Genomic DNA, 15,971 nt, shown 5'->3' with positions numbered 1-15,971 from the left:
TGGAGCAACGCTCTCGTGATGCAGCAGCGTGATGTCACGTGAAACCAACCTATTCTTTAGTATGCGTGGTTCTAGGAATATGCAAATGAGCCCCGCCTCCACTCACTCACTCAGCTCAGAGATCCACTCGTTGACGATCACACGTTGATCTGATTGGTTACCAGTTTGTGACGTCAGAAACACCAGCGATTTCAAAGCGTGTTTTTGAGACTGTCTTTGGTTCACTGCAGTTTTTAAGGAGAAAATACTCAGCAATGTTGTCGACTCATGAATTTACACATGGTTTGTCTTAAGCATATTAAAAACACCACATAGACATATAAACAACATTAAAAGCTGGATTTTCAACACAGAGGACTTTTAAATTTACGGTCTTCGATCTTTGACTTTTTGTCTGATTTTTAAATGCTTTTTTGCTTCAAAGCTACGTTTGTAATGTTGTGAATGTGATCCTCCTCATAGCTGATTGGTTTGGTTCATGGCTTATAACTTTAAACAAAGATGTTTTTCAAATCCTAATGGGACTTCCAGAACCAAACCCACTGAAAAAAAACTGTAGATAAAAAAACATTCTTTCATGAATGACATCAGTGATAAGATCAGTAAGATGATCTGATAAAATGAGACTTCAGAATATGTTCTCTGCCAAACCCGTCTTTCAACTTTTATTTTAATTTTAATACAGAATGTTGCTATTTTGTTGCGGCAGTGTTTTGTGTGGTTGCTGGGTGGTTTCTTTCTTATTCAAAGATGTTTAGATCAGATAAAGGGATCATATAATGGTTTTATAGGTTTAGGTTTGTGGTAGATGTCTCTCTGCATGTCTGTTTGCTTTGCCACACGAGTGCAGAGATCTTGACATGTCAAAAAGCTGTTTCCGAAAGCTCAGATCTGGAGATGAGTGTGTGTGAGGGGATTTTGTGCTCGATGGGGGTCGAGGGCCCGACGGGTCAGGCATTAAAGGGACGAGTGTAAACAACATCTGTTTATTCCCCGGCCTCATTTCAGGTATTACTACTGTAAATGCTCGCATAGTTTTAGATTATGAATCTGCTTATGATGTTTGAAGATGATCCTTTTAATTTTTTATGATTTTACTGTGGTATTGTGGGGTAAATGTTATGCATACAGTTCATAATTCACGTGGCTACGCGGAAGCAATACAAAATTCTCTGAGCCACCAGGCATTGTTTTATGCAAATGAATGAAGTTGACTTGACTTGACTGTTGATTATGGTGTGCATTGATATATTCATGGAAGTAAAATAATGGCAAATGTTTTTGAAACAAAAAAAGGCTTCTTGAATTGCAATACTTGAAAAAATATGCATTGCATTAACCTTGCTTGTATTTTAATGCGTAGTATTTTTAGGGCTTGCATTATTTATGGGTTGTATATAGGGCTGCAACTAACGATTATTTTGATAATCGATTAATCGGACGATTATTTTTTCGATTAATCGATTAATCGGATAGAAATTAAATTAGATTTTTTTTTATTATAACTAAATAAAACCGTAAATCAGGGTATTTATGTGTAAAAGTGTACTTTAAAAAGTGCAAAAGCCACACATTGAGTTTTACTAATATCAATATTTGCATTGTTTTTAATGATAATTGCTGATGGCAAGTTGACAAACATGATTATTGTTAAAAAAATGATATCCAACATATTATGTTTTAACAAAATTTTTGTTAAAACAAATTTACACAGACATGTTGTTCAGATGTGAATATCTGAACTAAAAACAAACTAAAAACATCTAAAATATATAATTCATTTAATTTTTATTTAAAATTAATTATATATAAGGAATATAAGGATAAAGAATATAATATATATTATATATATAATATAGAAAATAATATAATATAAGGATAAATTGATTAAATAAATATAGAAAGACTGAAAACAATTGTGTGAATGTAGAGCCGCAGTAGATCGCGTTTGAAAAACAATAAAAACTTAGTAGACAAATGCTATAAAAAGAGAACGGAATGGAGGTAACGTTACCCAGCAAGCTAACAGGCTTGAGTAAAGGACAGGAGAAATTATGCATTAGTGCACAAGCATTCGCTGAAAACCACTGAGTACAGTGACTAAAAAACAATATTTTACTGCTGCTGTTATTAACTGCCTTTATATTTAGTGCTTCGCTTTGTAAAGACCGTTTTAATTTAACCTATTTCTGCGGTAGCGCTATTTTAATCCATCACTTACGTTGGGAGCGAACTGATTGCACAACCTGATGCTCGAGACAAAATACAGACATCCCGGAAGTCCCGGGAGTCTCCCGCATATTGATTGCGGCCCTATGATTGCGGCTCCCTGATGCCCGCGAATTAGTTCAAACTCCCGCGCATGCGAGACAGAAGAGACTGCTCCAAACCGTGTAGCGCGCGCGCTCGGCAGAGCGCCTGAGGGAGAGAGACCTTGCGTGTGTGTGCGTACCAGTAAACGCTCCCCGTGACGTAAGCAGACCAACTAATCGATAATGACATTCGTTGACAACGATTTTCATAATCGATTATAATCGATTTTATCGATTAGTTGTTGCAGCCCTAGTTGTATATTTAAGCTGTGAATAATTCAATTCAAAACATTTCACACATTTTCATTATTAAAAAGTTGATAATCCATATTCACCTTTCAGATTTCACTTCCAAAATAATATACATTCTGTTTAAATAAATATAAAATAACAGGCAATTTTTGGTCCATTATATTTTGCTTTACAAATTCACTTCTACAAATTCAGTGGTTAAAATTCGATTAATGCAATGCATATTTTTTTCAGTTAATGCAAATTCGACAAGCGTTTTTGTTTCAAAAACATTTGGCATTATTTTACTTCCATAGCCCTCCATGCACAGGTCAGCGCTGTATCATCGGTGTTCTGCTGGATAAACACACATGTTGAGTTTTGCATGCAGTTCGTTTCTCTGAGGCTTATTTAGCATGCATAATTAATGGGATAACGAGCTGTGAAATGACCGTGTCATTGCTGACTGGCCACTTCCTGTGAACTCGTGTTTGCCTTCCCATCCCAAATATTATGAACTAAAAACATGTAATCCTAAATAGTGTATTGTATGCAGTGATAAGCCTTTTTAACTGTAGTTTTTAAACTTTTAACTTAGTTGTTTAAAACCGCAACTGCTGTTCAGTTAGTTTGTCACACTGCAAATGAAAAGTCATGTAAAGCACATTGCATTGTGGGATTCAGGATCCACGGTTTGCTCTGTTCTAGCAAATGCAGAACATAATTCATATATGCATATTGTGCACAAAATGCTTACTGTATAGTAAGTTTCTTATACTTTGTGTTTGCTTTTTCCCCACCTCAGACTACTTGTTTATATGAGTATATTGCTTCTGTGTGTGTTTTAAACAAGTGAGCCGGATCTCGTCTTTTTCGGAGTGTATTCTGTGTGTATTCTCGCTCCAGATCTGAGAGGCGAGTTCTGTAATTGATATGCCACAAGTAATAAATCAGCCGTCCGCCTGCAACCGCTCGCCATTATCTGAGGAGACGGGTTTAGAGGTCTGTCCGCAGTGTGTGTACGTGAATTTATGCTCTGTTTTCTAAAGCAGAAGGGTTGTGAGATGACTCGCTGAATAACGTGTCCTCGGGCAGCTGTGGGAAAAATGGAGAATGAATTGACTTCCATATTAACTCTGTCTCATGTTCCCTATGCTGAAATGTGCTGCAGTGTTTGTGTGTGGCGGGTGAATCTCACCAGGAACGTCTTTTTGCCCAAAGCAAAAAAACAAAAAAAGACATTTTATATGTTGCTTACAGTAAAATTAAGAATGAACCATTTTTTTTTGCATTGAACTGCAAAGACATTTGTGCATTGCATTGCATTTCCATGGTGTTGTTGTTCATTTAATTTTTGTTATGTTAATTAAATAAAACATTTAAATATGTGTGTACATAAATAAATCTTGTGGTAGATGTGCCAGTACATACAGGTTCTAGGATTGTAATGTTTGCTCAATAGTCTGTGGTTTTCAGGTAGGATGTGTGTGAGCGGCTCATTTGACTGGCACAAGTAGAAACTGATGCCACTGATAATATTGAGCTTGGCTGAGATCTGTGATATAAACAAGGACATCTATGATAACAGCACAGGCACAGACAGATAAATATTCAGCGGCTGATTCAGGCACTTGCAGATTCATTGATTGGCATCATTTAAGCGCTTACTGATCGTCTGAAGTGCAGGTACTCATGGGAAATTGGCAAATCTAAAAGTGGAAGATGAGAACACCAGATGAAAGAAAGCATTAAGGGATGTTAGGCAAGAATTTCTTTTATCTCTTGATGAGATTGATAATTCTCTTAAGAAGTCGGTCCTTTCTGAGGCATTCTGGCTTACATTTTTTATCATTTAGGCTATAGTTTCATGTTCATTCCCTTTTATTCTTAGACTTTATCTCTAAAATCACTACAAATACTTCTGTGTAGACGGTTTTAACCATTCCATTGCCATATAGCAATATGAGGGGATACAGATGCAATTTGGTTTGATATTTATGGTTCACTCTGCGACGACCGATCCGCTCAAATGAAGACAAATAAGGTTTGGGAATCTACTACAGCTTTCTGTCTCTCTCTATTTTTCTTTTGCTCTGGTTTGCACACAAGTGCACACACAGTAACTCAGAGACATCTTATGACTTGCCTTACAGTACAGTTGTGGTACCAGAGTAAAGTTATGGAAATTGCAGTACTGAATGGTTACCATATTGTGGTACTTAAAATAATACACAATGCTACTATGGCACATGTCCAAAAACATGGTAGTAGGGTACATTTTTGTTAGTGTTAAAGAGCCAACTGGCTCTATGTTTTATGGCTTGCTATAAAATGTATGAATACAGTAATAAAATAACCACTAGCCATTAGCCACTACTATCATAAAAAATAAAAAATAACAGATTCTGAAAGCTTCTTTATGCTGTTTGAAGGAGAGCTATATTAATTTACTATAGTTTTACATTATTAAAAATGGTTTTAGGAACCATTTTGGGTTACACTGGTTAATGCTATGGTTACTAATTGTATGGAAAAATAATGAAGTAATTGAAATTTCCTGTAATAAATAGGGTTAGTCGCTCATCTCTGAAATTGAACTTGAGTTAGAGTTTAGGTTGGTTGGTCCTCTGCTGATAGACAGAGGAATAATTTCCCTTCTCTGGTCCATTTTTGCACATGTTTCTGGAGATCTGTGGACTGACGCCACTTCCCATCATCTCGTCCTTGGGGAATGATGGACAGATAAGAAGATCCACAGTTCACCGCAAACAGGAAAAGAGCAATGGAGATAAGACATAGGCAAAGAAAAGGATAGAGAAAGGAAACCATTCCTCCTATTATCCCCTATCTCCTCTTTTTATTTCCTTTATCTTTCACAGTTTTCGCTTGCCTCCGGCTTTCTCCTGTTGCTGAGATTTTCCTGTTTTTGTAGTTTCGTCGTCTCATTTTTCCAGTGGAAATGGTGGTGAACTCTTTTTGTTTGTTTGTCTGTTTGTTTGGATTTATTTTCTGGCATTGGCACAATTGCCATTTGTTTTCCTAACAATTAATTGGGTATTCATTTTTAAGTGCTTTTATCCAATACAACTACAGGTGTAGTTTCTCTGGATTAACCTGTGGTTTCATGGTTGGTCACCCTATTGAGTTACCAGTCCAAATCTGTATTCATTGTGATATCAGTCCTGAGTTTGTTGGTCTGTTGACTTAAATGGCAACATCTAAACCAGGGCTGGATGTGAAGCCACTGCCCTGCAGTGTTTAGCTCAAACCCTGATCAAACACACCTTCCTGTAATTTTCTAGTAACTCCGAAGACATTAACGCTGGGCAATAACTCTCCAGAGCTGGATTTGAGGAGCTCTGATCTAAACCTAGGGCCTAGTTACTACAAGTAATTACTGTATATCATATTTAAGTGCAGTTTACCACATTTTAGTGAAATAATTTTTTATCATATAATCATGATGAACAGATGTCATCGTTATAATGCATATATTAATCATCATAACGCATTATGGAACTCTTACTGGTTTTAGACTGAGAAATGTATGTTCTCAGGGCTGTGAATTAGAATAGAAAAAGCTGTATAAATCATTTCATATTGACTTGAAACAGGACAAAGTCATTTCCTTGCCCTTGTAAAGCTCAGAACAACTTCAAGCAACTCAGACGTCAAAGACTTACTTTAGACTTGTTTGTTGTTCAGGGCCTTTTTAAAGGTACACTGCTATATACTTGCATACTTGATCTCCACAAAGCTGCTGTCAGACACTTTGTGATGATGGATGTCTTGTGCCAGTACTGAAGCGGGACCAACTCTGCAGCTGTGGTGTTGAGTTTGTTTACAGTACATCTCTAATCCATCTTCACGCTCAGAGCTATCAGTCTTGGTAATTAAAAGTTGACACGGTTCGCCTCATTCGACCACACGGTTCTAAATGATTGGTTGCAAACTGAAAGATATTGTCTTGACTCTCTTTCCCCACTGTTTGACTTTGAGAAATGATGCATAATGAATCCGATATGTTACATTTGCACTCATAATGTGTTTTTTTTTTTTTTGCCCTGCAGGAGCCCCGGACGAGGAATTAAGTTGGATGTTGGAGTGGATGACTGTTGTGTGAGAAGGCAAGGAAGCATTAAATCGATTAGGCTTGTCCTGCCTTCCTTTCTTATTTGTTGAGTTTGTTTAAAAGTCCCAGATTGAAGACTAATAGCGTGGACCACCACATCTTTCACTTGTGAGGACCAGCGCAAATATGTGGCCTCAGCAGGGGCCGCAATGCATTATTGGCCCAAGGACTGTAATGTTCCTTGGGCTGCTGACAATCTGCATTTCCCCCCACCTTTCTGGAGGAGCACCAGAGCCATTTAAGTCCTTCTTGCCCCCTGACTGGGGTCTGACGCATTTAGCCATCCATAACAAGACAGGAGATGTTTATGTTGGCGCGGTAAACTGGATCTACAAGCTCTCTAGCAATTTGACCAAGTTGAGGAGTCATGAGACGGGTCCGGTAGTGGACAACGAGAAATGCTATCCACCTCCGAGTGTACAATTATGCCCCCATGACCTTTCCCCAAATAGTAATGTGAACAAACTGCTGCTAATAGACTATCCCCAAAACAGACTCATTGCTTGTGGAAGCACCTCGCAAGGCATCTGTCAGTTTCTGCGCCTGGATAACCTTTTCAAGCTTGGCGAGCCACAACACCGTAAGGAACACTACCTCTCCAGCGTGGCTGAGTCGGGAACCATGTCTGGCGTCATCATCTCTGAGGGTCATACCAGCAAGCTTTTCATTGGGACGCCCATCGATGGGAAATCGGAGTACTTCCCAACACTTTCCAGCCGTAAGTTGATGGCCAATGAAGAGGATGCTGACATGTTCAGCTTTGTCCACCAGGACGAGTTTGTCTCGTCGCAGCTGAAGATCCCGTCGGATACGCTTTCCAAATTCCCTGCGTTTGACATCTACTACATATACAGCTTTAGCAGTGAGCAGTTTGTCTACTACTTGACCTTGCAGCTGGATACCCAACTAACTTCTCCTGATGCCAGCGGAGAACAGTTCTTCACCTCTAAGATCGTCCGACTCTGTATCGATGATCCCAGGTTCTATTCCTACGTGGAGTTCCCAATTGGATGCACCAAAGATGGCGTAGAGTATCGACTGATCCAGGACGCCTACTTGAGCAAACCCGGAAGGCAACTCGCAAATTCTTTGGGAGTGTCTGAGCAAGAGGACATATTGTTTACAGTCTTCTCCCAAGGCCAGAAGAACCGAGCCAAACCCCCAAAAGAGTCAGCACTCTGCCTGTTCACGCTATCCAAAATAAAGGAGAAGATCAAGGAAAGGATTCAATCGTGCTATAGAGGAGAGGGCAGGCTGTCTTTGCCCTGGCTACTCAACAAGGAGCTACCATGCATCAACTCGGTAAGCCTCTGATGGCAGGCAATTAAGACACACTGCATGGCTATGACGATTGATTTGTTGGGTTAGATGAATGAGTGTGCTTCAGTAATGTCCTCTGCTAGAGTTCAGCTTCCATTATCTTGGTGCAAAGGGTGATTGTGATTAGATATGAGTGTAGAAATTGTAGATCAGACTAGGGTTGTATGGGTAGGACAACTGGGAACTTTTAGGAGTGGCCTAGTGAAGTCCTCTATAGCAGTGTTTATCAACTCCAGTCCTGGAGACCCACCTACTAGAATGTTTTAGATGTCTTAATACCTGATTTAACTCATCATATTCCTAGGGGCAGATTTACTAAACAATGTGGGGCAATTCCAAAACAGCGCCGATGGGTTCTGCTCGTGATCTACTGACAACACGCAAATTTGAAAAAAAAAGAACACAGACGCGGTCAGATCATTTCTATAATGACCAACGCAATCTACCAGGTAGCGTCTGGTTTAAGACATGCCTTTTTGGGGCGGTAAATAATGGCGTAAACACCAGTACAACGATGAGCGCAAACCTTTGTAAATTTTGTGCCTGAAAGGGAAACTCCTACGAATGCGTATGCAATAAGACAGTGGTTCCCAACCTTTTTTTGTCTGAGACCCCCTTTTCCCAAGAAAATATTTTAGGGCCCCCCTTCACATTTAATGATATTGTCGCTCTGGTTAGCTTGCAGCAAGGATGACAAAATGTTTTGTTCTTAAATAAACAGTCTGTTATTACTTTAAACAGATATGTTTATGCACAAATAATAGCGTATAATATTGAAAATACTATAACAAAAACATCAGTAGGCCATTTGTAATTTAAAAACGTAAGCCTAGGAGTAGCCTATTAATTGGCCCTATTTGAAATGCAATAACAAAAATATCAGTATTCACACTGGTGTGTAGGGAAAAAATAATTAATATAGGATATATCAAAATGACTGGTGTCTGGGACCTTGTTGAAAACCCATTTTTTGGTCAGCCAGAGGATTGTGAATAAAATTAGCTAATGTAATCTGATCGTTTGGCGCTCTAGTGATTAATAAACATGCGATTATTAACATAATAATGCGTTTTGCTGAAGAACATTGTAGCCGGAGCTACTTCTCTGTTTATGTATATGACGAGTCACTGGGCTACACTGCAGCGGTGCGACAAATAAGGATAAGACAAAACACGGTTTGGAAAATGGATTCATGATGTACTCGCTCATTATATCAATTTAGTACATTTTGAACACAAAAAAAGTTGCGGACTTCTGCTTTAATGCTCACTGTTCAACACTTTTCAAAATATGACGCGACCCCCCAAAGAGCTCGCTGACGCCCCCTTGTGGGCCGACACCCCCCTGTTGGGAACCGATGCAATAAGGTACGCCGCAAAAAATAACTGTCTCAAGGCCTTTTCAGCTTTCATTTTTCACTGCGTGTCTTAAGTAGTGATTGACCGATGTATCGGTTTACCGATATTTTTCCCGATATTTAAGCATTTTCTCATAATCGGGTATCGGTTTTGTAATATCAGATTTGCCGATAAACGGCGCCATCTTGTGGCCGTTTTGAGAATTCCGCCATTGCAGCCCGCGTCTGAGGAGATCAGTCAACAACAACTCTGTGCACACGTAAAGTATATGTTCTACTTGCTTTGCTTTAATTATTCAACTTTATTTAACATAACAGGCATGCAGAAATGATGTTTGAGACATAAATGCCTGATATACTTTATGCAGCTTGGTTCTAAAAAATTTAGACGAACTCATGGAGTCACGTAGCGTAATCCGTCATGTCCTGCCCCAATAAAGACGTAACTTTACATGAATTAAATAAAACAGACATGAATGAGTGCATGTTGAAAATAAAAGCGCTGAATTTAATTGTTTATCTGTTGTATTTGCTCACCATTAGTTTCGAAAAAAAGTTTGTTCATATTGCTGAGCACTCACTGGGTTGATGATCAGGAATGCTCAAGCACGGCCACTGAATGAAACTTTTGACAAGATTATCTTGTTTAAACTCCCTAGATTATATTATCATTTACTACATAGCAATTATTTCGCTAATACACATCTAAATATACCGCTTTGTGGAAATTAATTATTTATTATCTGCACGCGCGATCGTGGTTGAGTAGCCTATATATATAGTTCTGTGAAAATGCATAGATAAACAGCACTTTGTCAGAAAGCATTTCATGATCTAGACCTACAAAGATATTATTAATAATTAATAACATACTAGTTGGAAAATGCAATGATGTATATGATGTTTTGTTTGTTACTTTCCTGACAATTTTATATTCTAGCTAATATTATTCAGTGAATTAATATTACCCAGTGAATTATTCCTCACTCTTAGTTTAAACCTATTAAACGGCACATAAACCTTCTAAAACTGTTTAAAATGAATTACATTTCTGCAAAGGTGATATGACTCCTGTGTCCATTATTTTCTCCATATGAAAACATTAGACTTTTAACATTTATTTTGCCTATGGTTAACATTGTTGCTGCTGATGCTTATAAATTATATGTATAATTTAGATATAAATTATATAATGTAATAATATAAATGTTTTTATTGTAATTTGATTTATTTACCATTTATGAAAACAAACGAAGCAGGCTTACAGAGCAGAATGCTGAAAGACTCTGTTTTCTACACTACAACCTAGTTCTGCTTAACTGGGAGTATTAAGTTACACTACTAAAATAGCTACTAAAATTCATGTAATTTAGATTTTTCCCCCTAGTATGTTAGAATAATTTTTTTACTTTATTTTTTACCTCATCAAAGCTTTTATTTTTAAACAAAGGCACTTTATTTTTTGGACTCAGACCCCTCTATTTATTTGTGTATAAATATAAAGTTTTATATTTATATATTATATAGGAGGGAGTGATTATATTATATATATATATATATATATATATATATATTGGAGGGAGTGATTGTTTTAAATAAAATGGTTTGTTCAGTTCATTTGTGTTGTAATAATTGTGTCAAAAACAGAAGTATAACAGTAAATAAATATCGGTTCTTCATATCGGTTATCGGGCACATAAACATGCAAATAATCGGTATTGGTTATAAAAAATCAATTTCGGTCGATCACTAGTCTTAAGTAAATCCTGACAGTACTTTTTTGACGCCAAAAAAGGGTTTGGCGCCAGATTTAATAACAAGCTGTTAGTAAATCTGGCCCCTAGTGTTGTTGAATACGGAGGCGTCTAAAACATTCTGTGAGGCTGGTGGGACTGGAGTTGAGAAACACTGCTCTTTAGTAGTGTCTAAGGGTGTCACGATTTCTATTTTAAATCGAAATCGATCGAAATTAATTCACAAACTCAAAAATCGAAATAAAAAATGGAATCGTCGATACTGCCACGCCCCCATGTCGCGCCCGTGATGGAAAGTTCGGATCGTTTTACTGACTCTATTGTTCAATCTCGTTCATCAAAATTAACTAATCTTTTTTCTAGTCATTTCTTTGGCTTTAAATGTTCTACTTTTAACAGGCAAATTCCCCGAACACATCCAACGCAATCTTGATCATATTCTGAATTAAGAAATCATTATAATGCAGTCAAAAGTAATTTACAGGGAACATTAATACTTGACCTTCCAAGTCTTTTGTTCATTTGTCGCGTGACAGAGGCAATGAACGGATCGTTCATGAACGACTCATCACGGCGCGGGGAAAAAACACACGTGTTGAAAGGCTGTGAGTCCTCTAACTTGGATTCTATGCCCGAGCCCGAACTTGGCCGATATTTCCTGTCACTATCCTCGGGCCGGGCTCTTGATCTATAGACGTGCACTCCCAACGCAATAGAGTGCGGCGCGGGACTAGATTTGATGGCCGAGTGCGAGCGCGGGCGGTAATGCACTCACTCTGTGTATGCGGGAGAATAAAATGATTCGCAGACTCCCGCAAACTAGAAATATCTATGAATAAAACATAAAAACTAATACATTTTTTTCATCTGTTGCAAAAAAGCAACAAGAACAACTAAAACAAAATAGAAACGATTTACAGGCCAGAGTTTCTATTTATAACATGTTTGCAGCGTTGAGCGATTTAGCCAATCACAGACATATGTGTTGATTTCTTGAACGCAATGACCAATCAGAAGCATTTAAGATACTCACCTCACCGCTCAAAACGGACTTTTTGTTCAGTGCTGAATTCTGTACGCTGGCATATCCTCTAATTATAACAAACAAAGTGTAGGCTTTATATTATGAAAGATTCATTGTGCAGTCAGCTTCACTGATAATAACAGAGATGTGTGAGATTACGATGAACTGATGTCAGCTTTTTAGGAGCAACAGCAACCTGTGCTTAAAAAAAAATCGAGAATCGGATCTAACCTCGACCTTAGAATCGAAAATGTAATCGAATCGAGGATTTGGAGAATCGTGACACCCCTAGTAGCGTCTATTTATTGGGATGGGATGCAAATATAAGGACGACACTGGATAGGACTACAGTGCGAGTACTTCGACTACACTATTAGCTTGTGTCTAACTTCATTAAAACGTTGTAGAATATAAATATCACAAGCACTCTTCCTGTCACCCACCTCCTGTTTCTTTTTGCGTCCGTTCTCTCTTGCTGTCTTTCTCCCAAGTGCTTCCATTATTCAGTCAGACAGGAACATCATTAGGGGAGTTGAGTAAATTTCATGAGTTGCTCTTTCGCTCATGCTTTCTAATTCATTTAGCGAGGCTTGATCCCATCTTCTCTGCCATCACGGTCCTCTGGGACCAGGGCTTGCTTTTCGTTCCTCTCGTTCGCTCACTCTTAATCTCGCTCTCCTCATTCGTCTCTGTTCGTTTCACTCGCTCTGTCTTTCTTGGGGCTTTCAATGGCAAAGAATGGCTTTCATTTAACCAAGCACTTAGAGATAAAGATCCCCATTTTTATTTTTCTGACTCGTTCCAAATCGGTTTGATCTTTTTCCCTTTCTTTATATTTAAAGTCTATCTGTAGAGCCCTAAGCGGGTGGATTAATAGAGAATGGAAGAAGTTTCTGGGAAGCAATACTGATACAGAGTGGCTGAACGTGTGACGTCTAAATACTTCAACACTAGAAACCATTCAAGACTCTTGAAACTCTGTCAAAAACTCTGTTTTTTTTACACTTTCAGGATTTATAGTCTCAAAATAAATTGTAATAGGCTCTTCACACTGTGCTCACTGTCTTTTTAGCCTTATTATTATCGTATTATCTTATTTTAAATCATGGATAAATCTGGCCTTTACACAACTGACCCCAAATTTCAGTGTGAAACAATTAGGGAACATCCCAGATGGTTGACTAGTCATCCAACAACTAACTAGGCAATTAGTGATGTTGATCAGGGAGTTAAACGATTTTGCTCATGTGCCAAATAATTATTGCCCAGTGAGTCCGAAAGTTTAATTTGAAGCACTTAAACCTGCATCCAAAATGTGTATAGGTTTTTTTTTTGGAGCCTTTCTTATAACAATCTCTCTAAAATTTTACATTTAAATTCAGGAGTTATGCTAGTTTAGAATAACTAAGAAAATAATTTTACCATCTAAATGGAAATCAAAGTTTCTGCTTATCATTGGTGCAGTCCATGGAGAAAAAAATGTAAGTAATGTTTAAAAAATATTGTGTTTCCAAATAAATGTTCTTTTAGTTTTATATAATCTATCAGATAAAAAATGTATTACGTTTTTTGAAACCACAACACAAAAAAATTTGACATTGTGACATACATTTTTTATCGTTGTTGTTGGCATCCTGCTTGACGTCAGAGATTAAGTACACTGCTTATTAACCTATTTACTGCCGTACGTCTGACAGAAGCACCGCAGAAACACAGAAATCAGCCCTTTAAATCTCATCAGAGGAGAATGTTGAAAAGCTGGTGCTGCTTGAATGATTCACACTGATCAGATCAGGGGAGTGTGTTTAATAACTCGTTTAACGCACAAAATTGTTAGAACATAGTTTACATAGTCACATGTGTGTCTGTGTCTCTCTCTCTCCCTCTGGAATGTAGTGTGTTGTGTTTGGTTTCGCCTCTGCCCTGGGCAGACATATAATCAGCAGTTTGAAAGCAACACACACACACACACACACACACACACACACACACACCTATTGTCGTGGAGTTATGTTTGTGTGTGTGTTTTTTTGGTTTATCTTTCTGCAGCCTGTTTAGTCCTGCATTAGTTTTCACCTCAATAGTAAAGTGTGAATGTGTGTTTGTGTGTGTGAGAGAATGTAATTACTTCAACACACACACACACTTTTGAGTGAATGTAACGCTCATCTTCTCTGCGTGACCCATGAGGATTGAGAGAATACTGCATCACATCAGCATCAATCGAGTGTGAAATAGCAGTGGGACTGGAGCTCTGTTTCAGGCAGAATAAGGTCTTTGTGTCATGAACACCTGAGATGCATCGCATACATTACCATTCAAAAGTTGTCGGTAAGATTTGTTGTTATTGTTATTGAACACATAATTCAGCAAGAACACATTAAATTAATGACAGTAAAGGCATTTATAGTGCTATAAAATATTGCTATTTTAAAAAACGTTGATAAATAGAGTCACGGTTTCCACTGAAATATGAAGCATCACAACCGTTTGCAACATTGATAATAATCATAAATGATTCTTGAGCATCAAATCATCATATTAGAATGATTTCTGAAGGATCATGTGACTGAAGACTGGAGTAATGCTGAAAATTCAGCTTTGATCACATGGTAGATAATAAGACCACAGTTTATCGTATATTCACATAGATAATTTAAAATTGTAATATTATTTCATACTATTACTGCGTTTACTGTATTTTTGATCAAATAAATAAACATTGATGAGCAGAGACACTTCTTTCAAAAACATAAAATAAATCCTACAAACATTTGGAATGGAAGAGCATCTCTTTAGAGAAGACAGTCCCATAATGCATTGCATCAAACTTGGTAAAAATCTATCCGATACCAATTTCCATAATTTGTGTTCTGGGGTTTTCACAGGGATTTGCCTTTATGCTAATAGTTAAAAGTCTGACGACACAAGACTCAGCTCAGTTTATGATGGCATAAATATGGTGAATTAAATTACTTTTGATGTTTTCAAAGCTATAAATCCTCCAGCCAGGCTTTGTGTGAGTGCGCGTGTGAGTGCGCGTGTGTGAGTGCGCGTGTGAGTGCGTGTGAGTGTGCGTGTGAGTGCGCGCGTGTGAGTGCGCGTGTGTGAGTGCGCGTGTGAGTGCGTGTGAGTGTGCGTGTGTGAGTGCGCGTGTGAGTGCGCGTGTGAGTGTGCGTGTGTGAGTGCGTGGAGTGAGTGCGTGTGAGTGCGCGTGTGTGTGCGTGTGTGTGCGTCGAGTGTGTGCGTGTGCGAGTGCATGTGTGTGAGTGCGCGTGTGAGTGCGTCGAGTGTGTGCGCGTGCGTGTGTGTGAGTGCGCGTGTGTTAGTGCGCGTGTGAGTGTGCGCGTGTGAGTGCGCGCGTGTGAGTGCGTGCGTGTGTGAGTGCGCGTGTGAGTACATGTACAAGTACATGTGTGCGTGCGTGTGTTTGCGCGTACGTGTGGGTGTGTGTGTGCGTCGAGTGTGTGCGTGCGCGTGTGAGTGCGCGTGTGAGTGCGCGCGTGTGTGAGTGCGCATGAGTGAGTGCGTGCATGAGTGAGTGCGTGTTTGTGTGTGTGTGCGTGTGCGGGTGTGTGAGTGAGAGCGAGTGCGTGTGTGAGTGCGCGTGTGAGTGTGCGCGTGAGTGTGAGTGTGTGAGTGAAGTGGCTGACTGCTTGACATCAGGTTTTTAGCTCAGAGGAGAAAAAGTGAGTTTGCTAAGTGAATTGATGCCTGTCTTCCTCTTCTTTTCTTCTGTTTCCTTTCTTCCTGCTGTGAGGTAGAGACTCTTCTGGATGGATTAAGACAAAGAAAAACAAAGAGAAAAGGGGAGGTGAAGAGAGAAAAGACAGAGAGAAAG

At 38.7% G+C, this 15,971-nt stretch overlaps 1 protein-coding gene across 2 annotated transcripts in view; it reads left to right on the top strand.

Annotated features, from left to right (window-relative positions):
• Window positions 1-6,613: 6,613 nt before the first annotated feature.
• The window catches only part of plxna1b (plexin A1b), a 142,927-nt gene continuing 133,569 nt past the window's right edge, over window positions 6,614-15,971 (top strand). For both annotated transcript variants that reach the window (XM_077245611.1, XM_077245612.1), the window contains exon 1: window positions 6,614-7,977. In XM_077245611.1, coding sequence (XP_077101726.1) covers window positions 6,802-7,977 — 1,176 coding nt within the window. In that variant the 5' untranslated portion in view covers window positions 6,614-6,801. The remainder of the gene's footprint in view (window positions 7,978-15,971) is intronic.

The sequence above is a fragment of the Siphateles boraxobius genome, unplaced genomic scaffold, assembly GCF_051911475.1.
Source record: "Siphateles boraxobius isolate OS27281-9 unplaced genomic scaffold, OSU_SipBor_1 27, whole genome shotgun sequence".
NCBI lineage: Eukaryota > Metazoa > Chordata > Actinopteri > Cypriniformes > Leuciscidae > Siphateles > Siphateles boraxobius.
The sequence above is the reverse complement of the archived record's forward strand: the minus strand, read 5'-3'. Positions and strand labels throughout refer to the sequence as shown.